Consider the following 27,991-nt stretch of genomic DNA (forward strand, 5'->3'; position numbering starts at 1 on the left):
CGCTGTGCATGAATAGGGTGGCAGGCAACAATAGAAAGGAAAAAGCTCTCGTTCAACAGGAAAGAAAATCCTCTGGCTGAATCTTTCTCAGGGAGGGCGACCATCTACCTTGACTGGTCGGGGAGGTGGAGAGGAAAGGAAAAAAGGGATACGCCGCAACTTTTAACTACAGGGAGAAAAAATGAGAAATTTAAGCAAATAAGATAAACACTGTCAAAAATGTATACTTGGGAAACAAAGAGCAGGGAGACAAAAAACTAAAAAAAAAAAAACAAACAAACAAAGGAAGTGCTCAGTGCTCATGATATCATTTAAGCCTATGGCAGCATAACTAAGGGCATGGCTAGACCAAAAACTGATGATCTACTGGGACTGTCGCACATAGCCATCTCAGGTGTTTACAGAAAATAATCTGTCAGATAAAACCAGGAAACTGAGGCTACAATTCACAAAGAATTACCAAAACTGGACAATACAAGATCGTAAAAATGTGGCCTGGTCTGGATCTCAGTTGCAACATTTAGATGGTAGTGTCAGAATTAGGTGTAATCAACATAAAAGCATGCATCCATTCCAGTCTCTTAACATTTCAGGCTGTTGGTTGCATAATGGTGTGAGGGATGTTTTCATGGCACCCTTGGTGAGCATGGTTTAAATGCCACAGCCTGCTTGAGTATTATTGCCGACCATGTCCGCCCATCTTCTGATGGCTAGTTCCAGCACCATTTCACAAAGCTCAGATCATCTCTCGGAAGTCTTTCCACCATACTGTTGAATCTATGCCACAAAGACAATACTGAAGGCAAAAGAGGATGCAACCCAGTAGTACCAAAGTGTACCTAATGAAGTGGCCGGTGAGTGTAAAATCTCTGCCTGTTCTGATTTTTGCTCCTGCTTCACTCATGCTGATAATGTTATGCTCATGGACTACCTGACATTTTGGATAGTTTTTTTTTTTTATTTTGTTCTGCTGACTGACAGATGTTTGATCCCAACTTTGTTAGATAAAGCAAACATGTTGGAGTTTAATGCTCTGATTTGTGCATTTGAGCCTTTTCCTGATTCTGACTCTTGATTGTAAACTATCGCAGCAACCATGCTGAGCTACATTTCATTCCTTGTCTTGTGTTTCTTTTTTTTTTTTAGATAATATAAACTATTAAAGGAAGGATCATTAGATAAGCTCAAAGTTGGATTAAAATTAAATAGGGCCTGCATAAACACTAACAATTAACTATTGTTTATTTTTCATTAGGTATATATTAATCCTTCATCTTCATTTCCCTCTGGTGTCCTCTGCTTCCCACAGTGGCTCAGTTTCCCACACTGAGCTGTGATGATGGATGTAATAGAATACAGAATAAGTAGAACATAAGTAGAAGCCAAATCCATTGCATGTGTATATATCTTGCTGGCTGAGAGTCTTATATGCAGAATAGATACAGGTTGCCGTGGTGGTGTGCGTGACTTTAATGTGCAGGTGAGACAAGAGTAGGAGCAGATGGACTGAGGAGTAAATTTCCTCAGAGCTCACCAACTATGCACACATAAACATCATTGAACACACACACACAGCCACTCTCACACACACACACACACACACACACACACACACAGACACACACCTATATACATATAGACTGCTGTCTGCTGCTGTCTCATTCGCTCAGTTTTCACACCTGATGCCTTCTACAGATCCTTTTTACACTCTCTCCATGCCTCTATTTGCTCCACTCTAATTCCAAGACTCACAATGCATTCAGGTTCTCAAATAAAAGGAGGGTGAAGGAGAGTGACTGTTTATATTTCAGCCATGTTTCCTGTCACAGAATCATCTCCGCTTCTACCCCTATAACACTCCTATCTGGCAGCTGGTGGCTTGTAAAATACTCTTGGGATTTCTGTCCCTCCCACACTCCCTATCTTCTCCTCACTTCAGTTCAGCTCAACATGTACAATATGCAGGAACATAACATGGAGCATATCACCAAAATGTCAAGATTTTACACAGCAAGAGCTCTCAGCGGGACAGCTCTTGTGAATCAAAGCGGAGTATTGCTCTGATCAACAGCGGGGTCCACGCTGATTGATACCCTGTCAGGGCTTGAGGTCTCATGTTGAAGTGTTTGGTGGCAGTAGGGTTTGTCCATGGGGACAGGAAGTCAGCAGCGCTGACAAAGAAGGTTGGAAGAAACAACAGCTGACATAAATTTCTGGATCAAGAAGATTGAACAAAGACCAAGCAGGAGAAATACAGCAAAAGAATGATGCCTGGAACTGAGTTCCTCATCGTACTCTGATGGTATTATTCCCAACAATAGCAGTGGGATATGTTTTGTGATTCCATTGAATAATAATGTGATTACATAATTTGTCACCGTGATTGTAAAAAGAGGAGACAGAAGTGAATATTAGCAGTGTGGATGGAACAATGCTTTCTTTCAGAGGAGCTTGAATATCTAAAAATGGGCTCATGGTCTTCTGACAGTCAGGGTTTGAATACGCATGTACACAATGAGACACAAGCCTTCTCATGCCTGCTTTTCTCCCTCTCCTACAATCATTCACACAATGTATACATACCATCTTTATAGACAGTGTGTGTTTGCTCTGCAGGGAGAAGATGCCATTCCACCATGTGCGGGCGGGCCTTCTCTATCCAGACAACTACCTGAGTGGCTCCCTGACGGAGGGCAGCGAAGCCTTCCAGCTCACCAGCCTCTCCACAGAGGAGCTGGGAGGTGAGTGTAGCTACAGACAGAGGGAGACAGGAGAGAAAGGGTTGTGGGGTTGGATGCAGAACAAAGTGTGAGGTGCAGACAATTAATGGTCGGCTGGTGGAACAATGCTCTTACAATGCCCTAATTCTCTTGAGGTGAAGTTTTTCCATTTAGCCATATTGTCAGAGCTTGACTGGATGCATTGGTTTCCAATTATGGAGCTTAGGAAATGAAATCAGTCAAAAGACTCAGAATGAAGTGGAGCTTGACAGAGAACCAATGCATTTTTATTGGTATCCTGATTCTTACATCAAAACCTGTGCTTCTATTTCTCAATAAAGACAGTTTTCAGATGGTGTATATTCTGAGACATCGGTAATCTGAAGGTGGGCCATTTCATTGCTACATAAACAACCAAAAATTATATATAAAAAAAGAAATTCGTTTCAGTGCTTATGTGAGGATTTATTTATTTGTACCTCTGGTTGTTAGTTTTTCTGTCATGATAGCATTACACTGAACGACAAAACTGCTGAGTTGCTGGGGAATGTAGCAACATTTGAAAATAGGTCAAATAGTGCAATAAGCACACAGGCTTACAGGCAGGCTGTAAACAAATCTTTAGGCTTTTCAGATGTTGGGAACAGAAAGCAAAGTTAAAGAATAAGATTACAGCTCAGTGCTGTTACAGATATTCACTACAGAATGATGAACAGTCCTCCTGATCCTAGTACCTTTACATCACCTGCAGGAGCTGATTGTATGCAGTCTGTCTTTGCAACAGCATTAAGCACAGTTGCATCATCAGAGACATTCTTACGTTCAGTATTACCACCATATAAAGTTCTAACTAATTCAAATGCTTACAGTGTTCAAGCACAGCAAAGACTAGCAAGAAACTGCAGCATGTTTTAAAATCAGCTTTAATTGACATAAATTTACTTTCATTCATTCGTCTTTAATGCTGATGTTCCTCTTGATGCTTGATTTCTGTTTTGGGTTATTTTGGTGGGAAGGAAATGGATAATCCTGTCACAGAGTGCGGACTAAGCATAAGAGTGTGTGTCTGACTCAGGCTGTTTGTGGTTTTGTTTATACATGTGGCCCATTGTAGTTTGCTTGATTGTGCTTTGCTATGAAGTACTTTGTAGTATAAATCTTTTAATCCGGTGTCCCTTGTGCACAAGTCGACTCAATCCAGTTCACCGAAACTGTTGCTTTGTTTTCTGAAAGCAGAGCTGCTGCATCGACTGAAACATCTAATCATCATTAGACTGGTTGGCTTCTGTCTGTCTTTTGTTTGTCAAGGGCAGCAAGAAGGTGGAAGTAGTTTGGACCCACAAGGTGCTCTTATATAAATTGAATTTGGACTCTGCAGACATTATGATCGAGAATCATCTATAGATGCTGTCAGCTACAGATCTGATGCAAAAGACAAGAGCATTTGATGTAGACAGTTTATCCATGCTAGCGTTTGTTGCCAAACTTCTCATTCGACTTCAGAGAAAAGCTGAAGGTTCTTTTAGGATCATATGTGTGAGTAGATACAAAGCTAGTTAATCACCCCTTGTGTTGCTTCCTTTTCGCTGTTTTGAGGCATTTAATCGATCACAGACAGACCATGTTGGTCCTAAGGGTTTGGGTTCATAACACAAAGCCCGGCGAAGGCAGGGAATACAGCCTTATATGCACACACTTATTGCACAGCAATACATCAGGGACCAGCTCAGTTGTACTCTATTGAAAATGTACTTTTAACTCTTGAGCTGCATACAAATGTGCCTCATTTTGTTTTAGGAGGCTGCACACTCACCCGCATACCCAACTTGCCTCTCATTATCACTTTATTGAGAGAAAAAGACAGGGATGCAGCGGCAGTGTGGAGCCTGAGTCCAGTTTTGAGCCGTGGGGGATGTTTACAGGCTAAGATTAGGACTGTGACTGAACTTCAGCTTTCATGCAACATGCAGAGAAAAGACAGACATAGGGCGCAAATCAGACTTAGTAGAAGGAAGGAGCAGCATGTTAGGACAAGAATATTAATGGCATAAGGCATGAAGGAGGCACAGTGAGATGAACCTCATGTACAATTCATTGATTGAGTCAGGAAAAGATTAGTTTTGTGGAAATTATATTTCTCATGAACGATTTTCACTGTTGCTAAAGGCCAGCTGAAATTATACCATCTCACTCTTCATGTACAGACTTACAGAATTAATAAACGAATCGAACTTAAGCATCAGCTCCTTGAGAAAAATATATAAATAAAAAAATATATAAAAAAAAAAAAGATGTACACAGGCTGCCCAGTCTCTGATGTCTTCATCAATTCAATAAGATTTGACCATCTCTAAAAATCCATGCAGCACCAGCCCTCCTTCAACATCAACAGCAATGATTGACAGGTAATTTGCAGGAGATTGACAAGGGCATTTTTTCTAAAGTTCCTCAGAGGTTTGAATGAGTCTGCTGCCTGAACAGACATGTCTTTTGAGTTGTGTTCACTCAATTACATCTTCACGTTAGAAGAAAGCCTTTTTTTTTTTTTTTTTTTTGACGTGGGAGGAGAGACGGAAGTGCTCTTGGCAGTGATGGTGGTGGTTGTGCTGTTTGGAGGACTGGGACAGGTCCCTCGTGGTTTGTGAAATACAATAAGTGTATAAAGATGTAAGAGAGACCAGAAAAGGGAGTGAAAGAGGGGGAAGGGGAGGAAGGGGAGGGAGGAGGCAAGTGAGAGCTCAACTTCACCCATATTTTTCTGAGAAAAAGACTGTGGCTCTTCCTCCTATCAACATCAGGGAAGCACCTTTCAACATCATACAGAACCATTATGATCTGTTAATCATTCATTTTGTCTGAGGGATTAAGCTGTCACACTGACACCATCTGATGATACACTTTTTTTGGGTCAAGTTTTCTAAAGTTGGAAGAAGATAATGGAAACATTTGGTCTTTTAGAAACTTGGGATTTTGTCATTTGTTTTAAACAAACTGGAAACAAGTCAGTAGTTTCTAGTCCCCCACACCAGTATTTGCTGTTAAGGGATCCTCGCAGTCAAGCCAACATTGTTATGAGTGACTCATAATACGGTATTTGGCCTGCAGCTGCTTTAGTTAAGATTTAGTTCCACTTGGAGACTAAAGCTGCTTGGTTGCAGGATCTTTTTTAGACACTTTACTCTCTTCAAAGGGCCAAGTATTTTTTTTTCTGTTATTATCTTTCTTCTTTTCCGAAAGTTTTTTTTTTTTTTTTTTGCAGCAAAGCATATAAAACTCATAAACATTACGTTTCCGTCAATGCCAACCCCACGTCCCCTCTACCAATTCAGATTGTAGATGCTTATAACTCAGGATCACAACAAACCTACCAAATCTTACAAAATTCATGTGTCACTTTATATAAGTCAAACAATTATATCACAATATTTGTTTGAATAAAAATGACATAAACTGAGGAAGATAAAGAAAAGATAACCCAGATAAACAACAGTTTTTACTAAGTACACTTTGTAAGGCATGTGGGTCCTACAACTGCAAATGTTTATATTTTATAACTGCTTGTATGGATTCATACAAAACTTGTCTTTTACACTTTTGGTTCATGACTCAGCTTTTTTTTTTTTTTTTTATAAAATATGCTCATGATTACACGTGTTAAAGCAAATCTAAATGTCAACTTTTCTCTTTCAAACCTAAATTAAACCTGTGTAAATATGTAAAACTTTCCAACTCATCTACTAACTGGAGCAATTGTTTGTTGCATGATATCCTGTGATTAGCTTAGAAGTAAATCATACGAGTTTTTGTTTTGTTTTTTTTATCAAAGTATGCGAAATATAGCAGGACCCATTTCACTACAAGTCTTCATTTAAATCTACCTGCATTACACATGTTTAAATAGTGTTGCACATTGTGTGTAAAATGCATAAAACCTGAAACAAAGTGGAGCCTAAATAACTTTAATTTGTAATTTGCAGTGTCATTGACTGTTCTGGCAAATGCTGAATTGAAAGTCAGTCCATTCATTCATTCATTCATTCATTTTCTGAACCGCTTAATCCAATTCAGGGTTGCGGGGAAGCTGGAGCCTATCCCAGCTGGCTTTGGGCGACAGGCAGGGTACACCCTGGACAGCTCGCCAATCCATCGCAGGGCCGAAAGTCAGTCCAACTTGACCAAAAACAGCTGTGAGACGGATGTAAAACCCATGTCTTTAGGTCAGCAGCTTATCTTCTCCTGGGATGCAAAAGTCCAGAGTTGAAATCCCCTGGTAGTTAAATTTTACTCACCAACAGTGCAGCATTTTATGCACGTTATCTGTTGAGTAAGGTCAACAAACGCTTGCAGTCTGCTGTATTTTAGCTTTGCTCTCGGTGCCTACATCTAACTCCCATAAGAGTCCATCTTTCTCCAGTGTTTGCCAACTCAGCTAATTTGGCTGTCTGGTCTCTGAGCGGGAGGTGGTTATAGGAGGTTTATTACTGAAAACATGATGCGTTTCACAGCAACTCTTAGAGAGGTGAGATTGAACCTGAACAGTAAAGTTGTTTAGTGGAAAATGAAAGTAAGCTGAAAGTCTGTAAAGTTAAAGGTGACTTTCAGCTCAGGTGATATTTATCTGAGAGACAAGATGAGCACTTATAACAAGCACGTACTCATTTAATCAAGTGTTGCAGAAAAGCCAAACCATGTTTTAACTCTAGTTTAAACATTACAAACTCCAACCACCTTCTCCCCGAGGAGTCTTATACGTCAAGCATCCAAACGACCGCTGAAAATATCGATCTTCTGCTTTTAGAATTGGCATCATGTCTCTGTCTAAGGGTGAGTGTGCCTTATCTTATTGGTTGTTCTGCATGGAAAACTAGCGCATAAAAAGGGAAGTGGCAGTGAAGAAGAAAGCTACTGGCAAACGTAACCTGTCGTTCACAATGTCTTCTCATTTGCCATCATTATTTCGCTTAAACAAGTAACACTTTCCATAAGGATAATGTAGTGTGATAGCCATGACACTGAAAACTAACTGATAAAACTCAAGAGATACAAGTTTTGTATGATGTCATTAAAAACATGATGTGTACACCGCTATGCTTTCATTTGGTTTTATATTTAATCCACTCAGTCTTCCATTTTCCCAGCCTGTAACTTACAACCTTAGAGATGTCTTGTGCAGGCAGAGACTGTACATCCTAAGTAACAACTGGAAATTGTTTTCGCAGTGTGTTAAAGTTCTATTTTGTTTGTTTAGACACCGGTGATGCAAGAAAACCCAATAGGTGGCCTTTTATCAGTGCTGGCTCCTCGTTTATAAGAGCTGGAAGAGCTGTCATGAGTGACAAAAGAATAATTGATAAAGTTTTCTTGCCAAAAAAAAAAAAAAACATGGACACCATACAGTAGCTTATTTAATTTTTTTAAAATAAACAAATTATTCTTTGATTAGTAGAATGCAAAAACATTTCAGTGAAATATAATATAAATTAATTATTGGAGTTGTACAGGAAGGACAAAAGGGGATTTTTCTAATAACACCGCAAATGCTTTGGATAATTAGTCCCAGAATTTCACAAATGAATTAATTAAAGGGAAAAAAATAGCAGAAAACATTGCATCTTATTAGCTCATGCCGCACACACAAAAAAAAAAAAAACGGGAGCAATTACTCAATCAATTATCTTCCAGACCTCATGTTTAAAGGTAAGGAAGAATAAAATGATGGTATGTGGACTGACTAATAAACTGACTGAGTGGAAATCAAAGCAAAGCAACAAAACAAAGGTGACAACAGTCTTAAGGAAAGATCATTTCTCAAAGAGCAAAGGAAACTGGACAGAAGTAATAGTGAAGGACTGTTAACAAAAAAACAAAACAAGGAGATGTGATAACCATCAACTAACTTAATGAAATAAATCAGGAAGTAAGATAAAACCAGAAAACTCACCATGAACAAAAGAGAGCTCAAAATAAAAACCGAAGCCCACTTGAAACAGAAATCTAACAAGAGCTAAACTCAAGAGAGCAGAAAACCCGTAGACCATGACAGCCGGAGCCCCTTCTGACCCATTATAGTCCAACAACCTTTCAGTTTTCAATTTCTTCGTCAGTCACACTCAATTAGGAATAGACAAAAGAATAAATAAAATCATAGTTGCGTAAAAGAAAATAAATGTCTTGGCTTAATTATGAATAAGTAGTTGCAGGTTGTGTGTTGGTATGTTTGCTACAAACTCCCTCAACAGGCTAAAGAAACATTGTTACATGTGTGCATGCTTTAACTGGAACATTACTGTGTTTTGACCATGCAGACAAACATGCCGATTACTAAGTTCTTATGAGACGAGGCGGGAAATATGACAAGTTTAATTTTAGAATCAAATGCTTTATTTTTTTTAACAAAACTGTGAAAACAGGCCCAGAGACGGACATTCATGCATAAGGAAATGTGTTTTGTGTTTTTGTTGTGCAGAGATCCGTGAGGCATTTCGTGTTTTGGATCGCGATGGGAATGGTTTCATCTCCAAGCAGGAGCTGGGCATGGCCATGCGTTCCCTGGGTTACATGCCCAGTGAAGTGGAGCTGGCCATCATCATGCAGAGACTGGACATGGATGGTGAGACACTACATAAGGACACACACTTGGGTGCATATGCACAGAGCAAGGACAACAAAAGTGTGACTGAAAAAAAAAAATATTTATTTTTGTAATTTTTGTTTTTATTGTTATATCTATTTGGTTATTTGTCATACACAACCGGGAGGAGGAACATATTTCACTTTTTAAAGGCGCTGGTCATATGAACATTTAGGCTTAGTGAGTTTTGATGTGATGTAAATTAAAATACTTTGTATAGTTGAATGACTCTTTTATTACCCTTGGGGGGAAAAAAGTAATGTTTCGTCATAGTTTTCCACAACAATGTTTCCTCAAAACACCTTCAAAACAGCCTTAATAGGAGCAGGTGGTCAGCTGTCAAAAAGAAATTCCCCTGGAGACAATAAAGATCAAGCCTATCTGCTCCTTCTATTTAAACTCTGGCTGTGCTTGTAAATTCTCAGCAGATTGCAATTACTCCTAGGCAGCCCATGCGTCAGAGACATTTCTGTCAGTCTTTCAGCTGGTTCTTATCTGCCTGCTCTTGGCTCTTGATTCCATAGTTTGCTGTCAATATCAAAGGTCAAAGCTAAAAGGCTTTTGCTTTTGCTGCCATTAGTAACTGACCACCCAAGAGCGGCGATGCCATTTGTTCTGAGGTGAGATGGCATTTCTCTTGAAATCATGTAAACCTCTGACCTCCATAATCTCCAGTTCACAACCTGCAGTCTTTCAAACATACTTAATTGCATTTAAAATGCGCTGAAGAATTCATGATCCCTAATACCTGAAATTTTCCTCCCTCATCTTTAGCCTTAAATAAGATTAAACTGTTTTAATTCAGGGCTACGATATTGAGGATTTAACTGGGTTTTGATGAAACTGATGCTCTTTGATGTAAATATTACTCCATGCAGAAATACACGATGCTCACGGAAACATTTATAAATCTTCTGTCATCTCATGATCATTTCCAAGAATTTTCCAGGAAACCCTATTTATTTTTGCAAAAGCTAAAGGGGGAATATAATTTCTTTGGAAGAGCAACTTTAATTAAACCTTAATTTTTTACAGTTATTAAATTGCAAAGTTGCCTGGGGATACATTTTTTCACTTTTAAATGTTCAACTTTCCAGCTGTACCTTAAATAGAGGATATTCCAAATTAGACATTCATTTTAATTGTTTTGTTAATTTTTTTTTTTTTTTGCCAAAATTAGCTAAATTATAAGTGTTTTGCTGGTTGAAATAAAATCATAGACACTTGCACTGCAGTTCTTGCTGACAACTGGTATGGTGCATATTAATTCATATACTGAAATCATCATTACATCATTAGACAATTCTGCTGTTGGAGAGATGTTCATGCTGTAGCAGAGTACACAATGCAAACACAACTTGTCAAATGTTTCCTGAACTTCAATAAAAAAAACAAAACAATTCTACCAGGACTGTTTCAGGCACATGAGCGTGCACGTGCAGAGATGCACACACACCTTAATTTAAAAGGTGAATTGCGGCTGATGATGTGTGCCCTAGGTGTCATGGTTGAGATCACACCCATCTGTTGATCTGTTGTCTTTTTTTCAGGAAACTATGAGATTTAGTTCTGCAGCCTCCGTGTCTGATTTTGTTTTGAGCTGGTGCTGCTTCTGCCTCCATGTGTGTCAACCTACAGGGGACGGCCAGGTGGACTTTGAAGAGTTCATGACGATACTGGGGCCAAAGCTGCTGTCGTCTGACAACAGAGAAGGATTCCTGGGCAACACCATTGACAACATCTTCTGGCAGGTGAGAGACGAAGGTTCGGCCTCCCAGCAGGAAAACAATCTGCTTTTCATCGCTTAGACTCCTTTTATTTATCAGTTCCATCCCTTTTTTTTACTCATCTAGCTCACCTCTAGCTGTGCATTTCAGCATTCAGAGCAAGTCTTACATCCTTAAGCAGAGTCCCAGTTTCTGCAGGGACTCTGCACAAGCTTGTATAAAAATACACGCACACACACACACACACACATTCCCGGCCCCCCTACCTGCTTCTTCTGTTCCCTGCCAGAGAATTTTTTTTTCTTCGTCTTCTTCTTCTTTTTTTTTTTTTTTTTTTTTTGACTTTGGGGACTTGAAGGAAAAGAGACCTGCTGAGAATTAAGTGTTTCTTTATGTGGGTGTGCTTTTGTGTTTGTGGGTGTTTAACATTCATAGTGTTGCAGGAAGCATTACCATAATAAAGATTTCAGGGATGCGACGCTGTCTCAGGAATGTCTGTGTGCTTTTAAGTGTCTACACTGATCGCAATGGCCATTACAGCTGGTGCTCACACAGGCTTGTTAGCATGCTAACTTTGTTTTTGAAAATTGTCAGAGACAGAAAAGAAATGCTGTTCTCATTTTGTGGCTCTTAGGTAAGACGTACCAACATAGAAAAAGTGAGGAGTTGCGTGTATGAGACTTACTGTATGTGTGTGTGTGTGTGAGTGCAAGGACGGCTGGTTGAGCAAGGCGACAGGGCTCAAGAAGCTGTTCAATGCTTTCCTTGAATCAAATGAGAAGAGAAGAGATTTAGCGGATGACTCACTGAAATGAAGAGGTGTGTGTGTTTCAGGTTACAAACACGTACCAGAACACATTTACATAGACATTCTTCATCCCACATTTCATTGTGCATTTCATTTAATTTCTCTTTAGAAAACATAATGGAAGAACAATCAACCATGCAATTCACGGATCAGAAACCAACCTCGTTTAATGTAAAAGAAAAAAATGCTGATTTAACCTCAGGATCACAGTGTGAAATACAATAAATGTTATAAATGAGACCCACTGCTTCCATGACAGAAAGATGGACTAAGATGGACTACAGTGTGCCAGCCAGTGAGGCTAAAATAGACAAAGGAGAGTCGAAGTGGACAATACATAGTAATGGGAGAGGAGTGTGGAAGGGATGGTGCAAGGGAGGGGGTGCCCCACATAAAGATTTGGAAAAAATAAAGAAAAATCATGAAGAAAAAGAGAGTAAGAAAATGAAAGAAGTCCAAGAGACGGTGATTCATGAAGGTCGCAGACAGTGTGCATCTCAGGGGTGAGTTAAAACATACTCCTCCCAGAGAATGATAGACCATCAGAAAACAGGAAGGAGGGATGGAAAAATGAGTGATAGAAAAGTAGAGAAGTGAGAAAGGATTGATGGAGTAGGACATGAAAGCACAAAGCAACAGAATATGGGTGGGGGGGTAATGTTTGATGGGAGGAGGTGTGTCTCTGAGGACTGAGAGAGCAGCAGTTTGTGAGTGTCTGTTTATATTTCACAGACTACAGAGAGACGTGAGAGTCATTGTGTTAAAAAAAAAAAGGAAGGATGGGAAAGGCTCAGCATGATGGATATGTCGTTGTGAGCCATAATGACTCAGTTCAGTATGTTCAGTTCAAACCAATGCACATATAGACGTGTTTGTTGATTCACTGCAGAATCAGAAGGTTTTGTTAATAACTTCAGTACTGGTCAAAAATATTGGATCTATAGAAATTGCAAATGTTAGAACGTATAAAGCTTTTTTGAAGGATTTGATCATTTTAGACCCCTAATAAAAAAAAGGCTTTTGAAACCAACATTGTACCTACAGAACATAGAAAATATTACACAGAGAAAGTTAGACATTGTAGTATATGTATATATATTTTAGATGGATTATATACATATACATATATATATATATATATACATATACATACATATATATATATATATATATATATATATATATATATATATATATATATATATATATATATATATATGTATATATGTATATATGTATATATGTATATATGTATATATGTATATGTATATATGTATATGTATATATGTATATGTATATATATATATATATATATATATATATATATATATATATATATATATATATATATATATATATATATATATATATATATATAAATATATATATATATATATATATATATAGATAGATAGATATAGATATATATATATATATATATATATATATATATATATATATATATATATATATATATATATATATATATATATATATATATATTATATATATATATATATATATATATATATATATATATATATATATATATATATATATATATATATATATATATATATATATATATATATATATATATATATATATTCGATCTTCCATCATTTTAACTTTTAAAATAACAGAGAACAAAAAATGGCCTTTGCAAAAGTTTGGGCACCCTGCATAGTTAGTACCTTCTATTACCCCATTTGGCAAGTATGACAGCTTGTAAACACTTTTTATAGCCAGCCAATAGTCTTTCGAATCTTGTTTGAGGTATCTTCACCCATTCTTCACCATATGTGTGTGTATGTATGTGCCCTGGTCTAAGCAACATTAATTAAACACCTGGGAACTGCATTGAAGAAATCAGCAGCTGGAGATTTTAGGGCAAAAATTGCACCATTCCTGTCTGACATAGGATTCTATTTGCTCACATTTCCTTGGTCTTCTTTCTCATACTTTCTATTTCATGATGGCACCCAAATGTTTTCTGTTGGAGAAAGATCTAGACTGCATGCAGGCCAGTCCAGTGACCAGACTCCCCACACTAAGAAGTCCTGCTGTTATCACACATTAGATATAATTTGTGTCTTAGTATTGTCTTACTGAAATATGTAATGTTTTCCCAAAATGAGACATCATGTGGATTATGACCATATGCTCCTCTAAAGCCTGCATGCACCTTTTCAAATGTGTGCGTTGCCAGTTTCATAGGCACTAATGCACCCTCATACCATCAGACATGCAGGCTTTTGGACTGGGTGCTGGTAACAAGCCAGATGGTCCCTCTCCTCTTTAGTCCAGATTAAACGGCATCCATGATTTCCATCCATGATTTTCCCTCAATCTGATTCAAATGAACTTTGGAAAAGGGAAGATGGCAGTGTCTCTGGATTGTCTGATGACTTCTTTTATGGATGGTAACAGTACATCTGCATCATTTGATTAATTACGTTGAACTGCGTTTGCAAACCTTTGAATTTCAGCCACTATATTCTTGAAATTCTTTAATCCCCTGACATTCCTACAATCCACCTGTGACCACCTGGAATGCCAAAGGATTAAATCATATTATAAGCTGTGGATGATGGAATATTCAAAGTTTTAGCAGTATAAAATTAGAGATCTTTTTCTATGTTTAGAAATCTGTAGATGAAACATTTGTCCTCAAATCTCTGTCCTTTTCCCTCTGCCTTTCTGAGGTGTATATTTTTATCTTTATGTCCAGTCATGTTACTGAGTTCTTACCTATTAATCATAGCTGTAGGATCTTCCTTCAGTTAGTTGTTTTTAGTACCAATTATTTTTCTAGACTTTCTTTTGCCTCAACATTTTTAGATGTGTTGCTGCCATCAAATACAAAATGAGCTCAAATTTTTCATGAAATAATGAAATGTCTCACTTTAAATATTTGATGTTTTCTGTGCTCTGTTGTAAATAAAATATTTGCTAATGGCAGTTGCAGATGATTGCATCCTGGTTTTATTTACATTTTACACCGCATCCCCACTTGCTTTGGGATTGGGTCTGTGACAAAATGTCCAACACTGTTGAACAACTGTTTCCAAAGAAGCTTTGGTGTGAAGTGATAAAAGAACTTTCAACAATGATAACCTCTTTATGTTTCATGTGAGAAGCTTCCTTCCTGCGCCTGTTGGTAGTTTTAGTCCGTGTATTTGTTGTGTGTGTGTGTGAGTTTTTTAAAGTTTGCTGGATTTTTTTTTTTTTTTTTTTTTTTTCATTGGCAGATCTCAATTCTCAACTAATTGAGTTTAGATCACACTTCAGGGCTGAAATTGTACACTTTTTGGTTCTCGGCAACCGCTATATGTGTGGCTGGATATCTGACTGAGGTCTTTTTTCTGTTAAAAGACCCAGGTCTTTATCTCAGTCCTAGTATTGTTTTAACTAGATATCATTTTCCGATCAAACATGCCTTGGCAATCCTTTGTCTATTATCAACTGAATGAATGCAGTGTCTCCACTATGATGCCCAAAAGCAGCTTCATAGTACAATCCAGCCTCCTTGTTTTCTTGTGGGTCTTCTTGTCCTTTTTGGCTTTAATTGGTTGTATATAAACACTCTGTTGCTCTGGATTCTGACAGAGCTTCATCCAGGGCTTACTATTTCATGGATTCCATGAAAAACCATTGTAAACTTTGTGCTTAGTTTTGTCATGTCACACCTTTGGTCTGTACATTTTTTGTTATGTTTTTTTTATCTATTTATTTTGCTTTCTTCAAGATAAGTCTTTGAGCAATTGTTTGTTTAATGACAACATATAGACAGGAAAGAGGTATGCTCCAAACAGCTGCAGACTGGAAGTAGCCCAGGCCTGCTTCAGAAAAGATTTCAGCCTCTGTTATAAGGGTGTACTCTGTGCCAGATGAGTCTCAAACAAGCTCCAAAAAGTTACTCTGTTTGGCTGTTTAGGAACATTCATCCTGTTACTTTATTCTTCTGGGAAATCATGGGTCCTGGCATTCATGACATTACTTCCAATATTACCAACTCAAATTTAACACAAATCCCAGTTGACATTGCATCTGCACACTTTAGATGAACTATGGAGTAAGAACACGGGAGCTTAAATATAATAAAAAAGAAAAATGAAAGTCAAGCCATCTTCCCAAAGTCCTTCCTGATTACCAATGCAGCATTCACTGGATGTGCCAAATGAAGCTTGGTTCCCAGGTCCCACAGGATAAAACATCCCAGTGCAAATTTAATAGTATATCTCTAGATGTTCTGTCTTCATGTCCAGACAGGTTTGAGCAGTTTTCGGTGTGTAATTTGTCCGATCTGATTCAGAAAGGACCAATAACTTTAATAACACAACAGTAGAATCATCCCCCTGCATGAACCCCGGCTAAATTTGTTTAACCAGTGGAACCAAATATCAGGCACTACGTTTCATTTTTTGGTTTTTGACTAAAAACAGCTGAAAGAAATAAAATCTTCAGATATTAAGTCAGAGTTTTAACCTCTTGTCTGTAAAACGTTTTGAGCTCGACCACTTCTCTGGATGTCAGGGAAAACAGAAGCTGAAAAGAAATGAAGGAGGCAGAGTGAGTTGGATCTCTGCCCTTTTTATCTGCTGAATCTGAAAGTAATGTTAGTTCTAATGAACACGGATGTCAAGTGCAAGTTTTTTAAAAAAGGTTGCATCTCTGTTGCATAAGAACAGCCATTTCATTCAAGCTTTTATCCATAGAGCAGTAACTTGACATGGTGTCCAAAAAGCGAGTTAAACTCTTCATTTTCAGCTCTTTGACAGGCTGACAAAATCTTATTTTAGCGCTTGTCTGTCTTCCTATCACATTCAGTTTGAGAGGATAAAATGTCTTTGAGGTTGTTAATAGCTTCTAGATTCACTGTTAAAAAAAAAAATCTTCCCTACAGTTTCAAACAGCCAGGTGTCCACTGTGGGTTCACACATGCACCATGCATGTATGTGCAGTTTTTCTTCATTAAAGGTAAGGACAGTTTTTATATGAAGTTGAGGAAGTCAGCCAAAAGAATAGAAGAAAAAGTCAAACAAACAACGTTTGCTGGCGGTCGTTCTAGATGACTTTTGAGACAAGGGTCAGAAAACAAAGCAGGGGGATGACTGACGAAACAAGCTTGTGCTGTATGAAGGCCGCTGGGATTAGACAGGGAGGACGGTGCAGAAGCACCTGTTCCTCTGATTGATGTGTCTTGGCTCCTTCTGCATGTCACCGGTCACTGTTCACAATCTCCTGCTGTGTTCCTGTTAACTGCTCACTCACATGCACACACATACACACACATCACAAATGTGACTTCATTCAGAAAAGAATCAAATCAAACCTTTGTCTACTCTGTTCATCATTGTATGTATGTGTATGTGTGTGTGTGTGTGGATGTCAGTGTCCTTCAGAGACAGGGAAGGAGGAGAAATCACTTTGCTGGTTAGGAACAGGTAGCTGCTCTCCCCCCTGACAGACAAACAGGAACATTGTACATTCTCTGTGCCTGCCTTCAGCTGTCATGTTATCTGTCCTGCGGCTGTAGTTCAAAGACTTGTTCCTCCATTTCCCTGCATGCATTCAAGGCCAAGATAGCTATGGAAAGAAGGGCTGCAGAAATCAGACGCTACCGCCAACTGGTGCTGCCACTCCCTGCTTATCTCCCCTGCAGTCTCACATAAGGTCGGATAACTCAGGACACCATTTTTATTTGACACAAACTGTTCAAAAATCATCTTCTTAATATGCAATATAACTTTAACATTGCAAGCCATCAAACACCCCAAAGGAACCCACTGATAATGTCCCAGTGCAAGACATTACATGACAGATGTTCCGCATCTACGCCCCCGACAGGTCAGAGCTGTTTTGGCAGACCAAGGGAGAGCTACAAAAAGCCAGGCAGATGGTTTTAAAGAGCCCCTAAGATGCTCATTTCCAGGTGATTATACATTGCAGACTTGTTAGAAAACCTCTGCAAGTCTGTGCTTGTTCCACTGTTATATTTTTTATATTGGATGAAAACAAGAAGAAAATACACTATTTTTGTCGAAAAAAAAAACTGTATTGTTGAACATTTTGCCTTTTTTAATCATATGGATATAAATACAACACTCTTTTGTCAGCTCAAGTAGAGGGGAAAAAATCAGTTAGCTCTCTGTTTCAGTTCCTGTGGATTTAATTACAACTTATCTATTCATTTAGTTGATTTCGTTACACTAAAAAAACTTGTTCTGAAATCAGTACAACTGATATATCATGGACCTCCTTCATTTTAGAATAAAATTTTTCATCAATCAAGTTCCAGTTTTGTCCTTATCAGTTGAAAGATCAGCTGCATCATAACATCTGGACTGCTTGGTTGCCATGTCATTGAGCTGGACACTTTCCACTCAGTGACTGGATCTTCATCATCTTAAAATTTGACTAGTTGCTGAATTTATAAAAGTGTTCTTAACTTTTGGAGTTCACTTGTGTATTTAATTTGCAAGCAATGACTGCCATCTCCTCTGGCCCTTCACCTGCATTACATTCAGAAAATCTGGAAATGTGTTTCTTCAGGAAATCATCTTTACGCGTTTCATGAGACCTGCACATAAATTCTGGTATAATCTTGTTGCCAAATGCAGATTAGTGACTGACTTCTCCCTAGCCCATTGTTCTGCTGCAGTGTTAATGATATTTGACTTTTCCGAGTTCAGTACCTTTAAGTAAATAATAAACCATTTACAACCCTACACTAAACTTTTAGATAATCTGATAAACAATAGAAAGTGTCCATGCATTAATTCAATGTCACTCTCTGTAGTAAAGACATCTTCAATAACCATAAAAGATAATTATTTTCTCACAGTGTCAACTAAACAAAACTGGTCTGGTGCCGACAAATCTGTCTCCTGTCTTCACCCGAGTCTTTCATCCACAGGTATCTGGTGTGCTTCCCAATAAGGCAATGAGCACATGGAGCTTTAAAGGTCCACTTTCATCCTAGTTGTTTGTAGACAGCAGGAGATGTAAGGCTTTGTGCCACTGAGTTTCCTTTTAAAAAAAAAAAGCAGGAAAAACTTGAATATTCATTTTATCTATCATTGTCATCTTCCAAGTATAAAAGAATTTTATCAGTGATGTTGGGAAAACAAGTCGGTATTCATCTTCATATTTTTTTCAAGATGATAAGTCAGGTTCTGTATTGGACTGGCGATATTTCTAGGGTCTACCTGCCTCGCGTCTGAGGGTTGCTGGGAAAGGTTCCAGCTTCCCTACGACCCTTGATTGGACCCTTGAAGTCATTGAAAATGAATGAATAAATGAACAGTCACACTTTTCAGAGTTTCACTCTGATTATGTGACAAATAAACATAAAACTAATCAGATATTTTATTTAGCATCTATGTAAAGACTTTCGTTAAAAACCCTTTGAATAATTAAAGAAAAAAATGCTCATGTAAACATAACTACTGACTCCTGTTTCAGTCCACTCTTGTGTCTTACGTAAGACAGTTTCTGGTCAGTGTGCTATAGTTTATTTTTATTATTCGTTTTTACTTATTATTTATTCAGTTTGTTTTATTGTTTTGATTCTGTATTCCTTGTATGACTTTTTGTTTTATTGTGTTATTTATTTGCATTTGAACTGTTTTATTCTGTTTTTGTTTTGGCCGATTGTGTACAGCACTTTGTTTCGACTCTGGTTGTTTTAAAGGGCTTTATAAATAAAGATGAGTTGAGTTGAGTTTTATTTTTAATAATATGGCTTTGAAATTCGCATCCATACATTTCACTGTCTTCCTTGTTTGACCTGCACTGTACATTTCTCTTTTACATCCTTCCTATTTAGTTTGTACTTCTTCCAGATTATAGACACAGATGACTGAACACAACCAACACATTTTTAAACAGATGTTGAAACTTCCATATCAGAAGTTTTATAATAATTTCCATCGTTCATCTGACTGCTTTCTTGTTGATGCCATGTGTCCTGTCAATCAACCATCTGCAACAGCTCGTTGAACTGCAGTCTCATTACTATATTTAGATGTATACTTGTATTTGTTTTGAAATTAAAATTAAATGGCTATTATATAATTTTTTTCCTACCTGATCTGAAAAAAATCCCATTAATTACAGCAGTTTTGTTTTAGCACGTTTTGCTAAAAATCATTGTTCTGCAGTTTGATTAAACAGTTTTGACGTATCTAAATGAATGAACATCCTTCATTAGTGGGGATTCCACATTTTTTGCTTTGACTTTGCTCCAGCACCTTTTTTTCACCTTTTTTGTCCAACAGTTTGTTTTAGCTCCAGTCTCTTTAGGTGTAAATTTGAATTACTATCAAATTTGCACCCGAGGACAAGCCGAGTCAAGTCCCTTTATATTTATACAAGTCATTATCCCAAATTTGCCTCAAGGGGTTTCACAGTCTGTACATATTACCGACTTTCTCCTTCATTACTTGGAGAAAGAAAATGTTCAGCAGAAAAAATTAAGGAGGAAACCTTGGAGAGAATGTCTCAGGATTTGTTATGGATCTGATACAAAGGAAACTCCAACAGATATGTAGAAAATTAGGATCACTGAGATTACATTGTACCTTATGAGAGAATAAGACATGAAGACATAAAGTAACAACCAGGTTTTGTCAAACTGGAAAATGATGAGAATAGAAACCATCTAACAGCTTTTGTTAGATAGCCAGGGTGTTCTTCTAATATAAAATCATTCCACTTGAGTGCAGAATCGCAGGTTTGCTATTCGTGTTGCTTTTGGTTGTTTTTGTTCCAGTTCCATTGTGGATGTGATGTGTGTGCGCATGTGTTTGTGTGTGTGTTTGTGCATGTGTGTGGGAGTTTGTATCCAAAGGCATGTTTCCATAATTACAGTGTAAATCACTCAAAAAGGCAACATGAATGGTAAATCAATGGACATGTGCAGAGCGAAGGTGGCATGTAAATACAAAATGATCTGACTCAGTTACATACAATCTGCATTTTCCTGTGTGTATGTTCATTGTTGTGTAAATGCATGCATGTTTGATGACTTCAGTAGTTTTCTGTAAATGTATTAATATCTTAGTAACAGCCCATTTCTTTGTGTAGACATCTGAAATACCAGTAAATTTCCAGGTCATTCATTGTTCTGTGTTATTATGTGAAATATTTGTGGGGGGTTTTTTTTTTAAAAAAAAGTCCAATTTTAGATATTGTCATCAAATGAAGAAAAATTACAGTGTAAATCAGTGAACAGATGATTTCTCTACTAAAAGTTTGCCATATGGCGAACAGCGATACACAGCCAGCCATGTTATGCAATCTGTAGTCTCCGTTCTGGTGAGAGTCATTGCAACTGTTTTTTTTTTCAAGTCTTAACACATGCCATCTACAACTGCAACACCTCACTAAAGTGATTTCACACCTTTTATTTTATTTCAAAGTTTTCAAAGGACAATAAAATAGAAATGTGTTGTGTTACTAAGTAGCGAGCTTTGAGACACATACTAGTACATGCTTCTGTTTACCATTCAAGTCCTGTGTTTAATACCTGTCAAAACCACAAAATAAAACTCAGATATACTGTGGAGTAGTCACATTAGCTTTTTTAAGAGAATGGATTTACTATCTATTGGAAATGACTCACACATGACTGTATATGTAGTTCAAACTTTGCTCAAAACCTGCACTGTTCATCATGCTCATGTGTCACCTGCTTGTCTGAAGCATGCAAATTATTAAATCAATGGATCAGAGCTGTTAAATTTGACACTTTTGGTACAATTTTCACATGCTGACCACTGGAGGTTAAACACCTAATGTTAAAGAACTCTGAGGATGTGAGAAATAAAATCGGACTTCTCTGTGAATACGACCAAGGTTATAAGACTGGTAACGCCCTGAAACTGAGCTGGGACGCAGTGGCTTCGCTCTTACAGTGGCTTTCTCAGACAGTTTCCTATCTGGACAAGCCTCACCAGGCTTGAACAAAGAAGTTGACTCTTTCTGATGTATGTCATATTCAGACGTTGACTTGAAAAGACTGATGAATGAGTGCTGCTAGCATTGCTGCAGAAGTTGAGGACATTAGAGGTCAGCCTGTCAGTGCTCAGACCACACGCCCCACAAAGCATCGGGTCGGTCTATACAACCATTGTTCCAGAAGGAAGCCTCTTCTGAAGTTTGCTCACAAGAATGACTGCCAACAGCTCACCGAAGACAAGCAGTTAAGGAGCAGGAATTACTGGAATCATGTCCTGACAAGACTAACATTTCCTTATTTGGCTTGGATGGTGTTCAACGTCTGTCGCGGCACAATGATGAGGAGTTTCAAGATAGACAATGATGGCTGTGTGCATAGTAATTTGCAATACATAATAAGTCATAATACATAATAGAAGCTGTATCCTGACTACCATAACATATATCCAAGTTTTATTTAGTAGCATTGTCCTGTGAGAAGTTATGACAAAATGGTTGTTAAAATGTGAGGCGTCTCTTTGATAAGATTGTCAGGTATTAAACTGCATATTGATCTTATCATTTTGATCATTTCTTTAATAAAAAAAAAAAATCTACTAAAATTGCATCCCAGAATTAGGAACTCATTTCAACATATATCAAATCCATGCAAAAGTTCAAATAAGTAAAAAGAAATGCCTTAGCTCAGGAAAGATACTGGATGTTGGTTATCTTCCATGACAAGATATTTTTTCTTCTCAAGACATGTTTACATGAAAGCATTTTACTTTGGTCCTTACTTACCTCAAAAAAATATTCTATCTGGTTCTTGAAATTTTATTACTGGTTCTGTTTAAGTTACTGTTTAAAGGTATTAAAAAGATTGAGACTTTTGAGGTCACATTTCCTTGATTTGTTGGAAGAATTTCTCTACTTTAAAGAAAAGCCATTCCTCTGCATCAGGAGTGGAGTTTCTATGTTCTTCCCATGTATGCGTGGGTTATTTCTTGGTGTTCTGGCTGCCCCTCACGGTCTGAAAACATGCCTGTTAGGTTTATTGATCACTCAGTATTCTCAGTAGAAGTGAATGTGAGTATTTATGTTGTCTTTCTTTTCATGTTGTCCCTGCAGCAGACTGCCAACTTGTCCAGGGTGAAAGCTGCCTCTCACTTGGTAGATGCTGATAGATCCTCACAAGCTTTTCAAAACCATACATAAGCAGATATAAGAAATGGATGGATGGAATATAAACATTTAAAGAAAAGCTGTCTATTTTGTGGCCGGATTTGTAACAGAATTGTTGCCGTCTTTTCAGAAATGATGAAACCTTTAAAACAGCATATTTCATAGACTCCATCAGCATTTTGTAGGTCATTTTCAAGATTATAATTTCCTTGATAAATGAGCTTCTTCTATCATCTATATCACTACCGGCATTGTCTGCTAGTTCTGTTTTTGTCATCTGTCTCCCACTGCTTCATTTGTCGGCCTCCTCTTGAACCTCATCATACTTTCCCCCTCTCTTCTTCTCTCTATCAGATCCTTATTTCTCCCTCTCTGCCATGCCTGCCTCAGTGAGTCCATCTGTTGTGCTAAACCAAGCGACTGATTGTCGTTGAGGATGTCAGTGATGTAAATAATCTAGATATGCTTGTGGTTTTGGGAGTGTTGGCTGCTTATGTATCTGCAGATTTGATGGGGGCTCTGCAAAGTGGTGCAGGGAGGACATGAGGTTTTTTTTTGGAAGGGCAGGCAGAGAACAAGAAAGAGGTGAAGAGTAAGGCTTCAAGTTGGAGTCTGGTGACAGCCTCATAAATCATTTTTAACATGAACAGGTACATGCAACCACCCACAAGGACACTAGTGTTCCAGCATTTCCATATTAATTAATAGAGCCATTAAACTGATTGTGCTCACATATATTAATCAAGCTCTATCAATGCACACATCTACTCACACAATCAGGATTACATATTGATTTGGGGACCGACAGTTAGCACCAAGGATTCTTTACATTGCAGCTGCCTCTGTTCTGATTTACGTATATTTTTTACACAACCCTCAGGAGTCCATATTGATGACATGTTATATCATTACTTCTTACATCTTGCACACTAAAAACCTTGTTCTCATCTTCTATATTCAACTGATCTCATGAAAGGCAGTTTGCTGATGACCGTGTCTCTGCATTGATCATTGTGTGCCCCTGCAGTTTGACATGCAGCAGCTGTCTCTGGATGAGCTCAAGCAGGTGCTGTTCCACGCTTTCCGAGACCACCTAACAATGAAGGACATAGAGAACATCATCATCACCGAGGAGGAGAGCCTCAATGAAACCTCAGGGAACTGCCCTGAGTATGAAGGAGGTGAGGACGCTCTTCTCATGAACATTTTGTTGTTATAATGACAGTAAGCAGTACATGGTATTTATGTTCTGCCTTGATCATAAATAAAGGACGATTGATCTTCTCGTCAATCCCTCTATAAAAGATAAAAGGGGTTAATGAGAAGATCAATATCACTCCCATTTGTTTGCAAGTAAACCTAAAACCAAATCAGACAGACAGACAGACAGATAGATAGATAGATAGATAGATAGATAGATAGATAGATAGATAGATAGATAGATAGATAGATAGATAGATAGATAGATAGATAGATAGATAGATAGAGAGATAAGCTGCATCATGTAAAATTGATGCTGCTTCCAGCAGTTTCTATGAATGGGGCTGTTTTTCTTGATGTCAGTACATGTCAACACAACTGTCAAAAAATGGAGCAAGAATATACTGAGAGGCGTAGAATCAGAGGCAAGCAGATTGTTTATAGCAAACCAAAATGTCACCTGAACGCTCTAGCTTGGGTGAAGTAGAGAAAACAAAGTTTTTAAGTGTGACTCGAAGGACATGTATCACTTGCCTCACAAATGTTCAGGTCGAATCATTCCAAATGCTTTCTGTGTCATCATTAATATCCACAACTTCCATCACAAGTTTTGCCTTTAAAGTGTATATACTAAAGAAAATGTCAAGACTGTCAAGATGAATACAGACAGACAATGAAAATATCTTAATCTCAAGGTCATTTACCAATTTCTTAAGATTTCAAAGTGAGACGTTTGAAGACTGACCCTGCAAGTGAGATGCGTAGGATATTTTTGAAGTCAATCGACAAGGTCATGTTGCTTTAGGAATAATATAAAGATAAAAACCCTGTGTTAGCTTTGGCTCTAAGTTAAATTAGGCTACCTGCTGTGAAATGTACATCATGTCAGACTAGGAGAAAGGTAAAGACAGATCAAACGCTCTAGAAAACTTGGAAAGTCTTAATGAATCCACTGGGTACCGGCCTAAAGTCTCAGTGAGACCTATAAAGCGAATGCTGGCGGGGAACGGAGGAGAAGGGACAGTAAAGGAGGAGATAAGAGGCTAAAGAAGGGATCAGGCAACTGCTGGCTTGACACTCTCTTTCACAAAGTTTTTGGTGTTGAGGGAAGGGTGTATTGTGGAGTTAGGGAGAGGAAAAACGAAGAGTATTAAAAAGCAGAAAGAAGTGATGGAAGCGAGAAGGATAAAGTCAAGATGAAGAGGAATAGAGCCATCTTCATACAGAGCAGCTGTCTCCCTCCACACATTTACCCCTCATCCCAAATCCTCGTTTTCCCCCTTTCATGTCTGTTTCTGTCCCAGACTCTGTCTGTCTGATGGGACCTTAGTGCCTTTTACAGTCCCTCTTAGATCCACGAGTCAGAGCTCTGACTGATTTATTGATGCAGCATGTGGTGATTTTAACTGACTGAGACAAGGGGACTTGACTGAGGAAACTTTTGGTTGTCACTATGGCTGCAGAGCCTGTTGGAGAACACATCTGTCTCTACTAGTCTTCCTCCTTCAGTAACCATGAGACAATGTCCTTAAGGAAAATAAGTCCTCTCAACCTAAATAGACAGACAGCAGAGCAAAACTTACAACTTGTCTGTGATTCTGCTGCAACAATGTAGGTTTACAATTACTCTATGTCTCTCATGAATTCATCTGTTTTTTGTTTTTGGTTGGTTTTTTTTTGTTTGTTTGTTTGTTTGTTTGTTTGTTTGTTTGTTTGGTAGTTTTTACTTTTAAGACACTTCATAATTTGGGTCACTGAAATAAGCAGCAAAATTGTATTTGCTTCAGTAAAATAACAGGTGCATCCCTGGGGAGTCAGGCTATAGTTTACAACCATTTCACCAAGTTGAAACAGACGAGATATAGAGACAATGGATTGTAATCTGACTTGGATTAATTATATTTTCTCACAATCTGAAGTTAGTGTGTTAGTTCCTGACTTAAGTGAACGGCATTGTTTCACTGTAGAGCTCAAAGGTTTGTGAACCCTTCAAAACTGTTGCAATATCTGCATAATTATCACTTGAAACATCAGACTTTTACACCAGTCCGAAAGGAAAATGAACAGAAAATATTTAAATAGATGAGAAAGGAAAATTATCCTGTGTTATAATCCAGTACTATATAGCATGCAAACAAAAAGGCAATTATTTGGGAGTCTCATGAAGAAAAATAATTCACCACTGCACATAAGAGGCACAAACTGCTGAAAGTGAGACATTTTCGCTATTTTATGAAAAAAATATGAGATAATCTTATATTTGTTGGCACTAATACATCAGAAAGAAAGATGAGAAAAGAGGACAGGGCCATGTTTACTTCTGTGTATCCCTGAGAAGTGTACCGACCAGAACCTTTGGGAAAGGAATGTTGTCATATTGTTGTTTGACATATGATTCTGCTCCATAGACCTGGATTTACCTTGGTGCGTTTTATATTTAATGCATCGAATAGTGAAGCGTCTGGACTGCACAGTCCTGCCCTCATACTCACTGACAATGACGTCAGATGAACTATGAGGTTTTAGTGCTGTGTTGCTAAAACGTGCAAGGTCTTCCCTGAAAAAGTCATATAGATGGGCACTTGCTCGTCATCTCTTTAGTCCTGACAAGCCATGTCTTCCAAAAGAAATTTTACATTTATATCTGGCCAGCGGAAACTCTTTTCATTTTCTTTCCACTTTGAATGAGCTTTGGCCCTGAGACTGGATCGTGTTCACAGATGGCTTTTTTTATTGCATGATAGAGCTTTAACCCGTGTTAGTGGATGAGGCAGTGAATTGTCTTCACAGCCGGTGATTTTTGGAAGTGCCCTTGAGCCCATGAGGTGATTTCCATGACAAAATCATGCTTGTTTCTGATGCTGTGCTTCCTGATGGATTCTCGTGCTGATTCTCCTCTATGGTTCTCGTGCACAGATGTCTCCAGATCCTCAGAATGTGTTGATGACAGTGTATATTGTGCTTGATGTAATGATTCACACCTTTTTTTTTTTTTATTTTGGGGGGGGGTATGTGAAAATGTTAGTGACAATATTTTCTGTTGACCTTTCATCAGTCTTATTACAATGAGAACTACTATAACAATTAAGAAACTTTTTTGTTTGTTTGTTTGTTTTTTGTATTATTCAGAATTTGTTGTTCCATCAATGACTTCAAGCTTTTCAGGTTCACACCGACTCCAAACTCCAACATGTTTCACAGACATAATTAGGTGGAGATTTTATTTTGGTTTTGGTTTTGGTTTTTTCATATTGGTATGCAGCATTTTAGTTTCTCCACACACTACACTAGTATTTATTTTTTTAAAAAGCAAAAAAAAAAAAAAAAAAAATGTATTGCATTTGTCAGCCTACAGATATCATTAGTCATAAATATTCTCTATTTTAATACAATCTTTAAAAGTTATGAATATTAGAGTTCAATTCAAATTAACCTATTTTGTTCATTCAGAAGGATCCTCTCACATAATTGTTGCCCTATTGTTTAAAAACAAATGAAATATTGAACCCTATAACAGCAAACTTGTGCTGCCTATAACTTCCCTTCTTTCTCTCCCTTTCAGTCCATCCTAAGAAGAAGAATCGTCAGACCTGCGTCAGGAAAAGCCTGATCTGCGCCTTCGCTATGGCTTTCATCATCAGTGTCATGCTTATCGCAGCCAACCAGATGCTGCGGAACGGCATGGAGTAAACCTATTGCACTGTGAGCATGGGGAGTGGACAGAACAGCCATGACCTCACATCTTGTCTTTGCAGCCAAAGCTGGACCAGCCACAACC

The 27,991-nt window shown here is 37.9% G+C and overlaps 1 protein-coding gene across 1 annotated transcript; it reads left to right on the forward strand.

The window, feature by feature from the left end:
* Positions 1–2,620: 2,620 nt before the first annotated feature.
* caln2 (calneuron 2) lies at positions 2,621–27,903 on the forward strand (the record flags this gene model as incomplete). Its single annotated transcript, XM_079247075.1, has 5 exons — positions 2,621–2,741; positions 9,187–9,330; positions 10,990–11,102; positions 24,041–24,194; positions 27,776–27,903. The coding sequence occupies exons 1-5, from the start codon at positions 2,624–2,626 to the stop codon at positions 27,901–27,903; spliced, it is 657 nt and encodes a 218-aa protein (XP_079103201.1). The 5' UTR covers positions 2,621–2,623.
* Between the last annotated feature and the right edge of the window lie 88 nt (positions 27,904–27,991).

Source organism: Telmatherina bonti (genome assembly GCF_933228915.1).
Source record: "Telmatherina bonti genome assembly, chromosome: 10".
NCBI lineage: Eukaryota > Metazoa > Chordata > Actinopteri > Atheriniformes > Telmatherinidae > Telmatherina > Telmatherina bonti.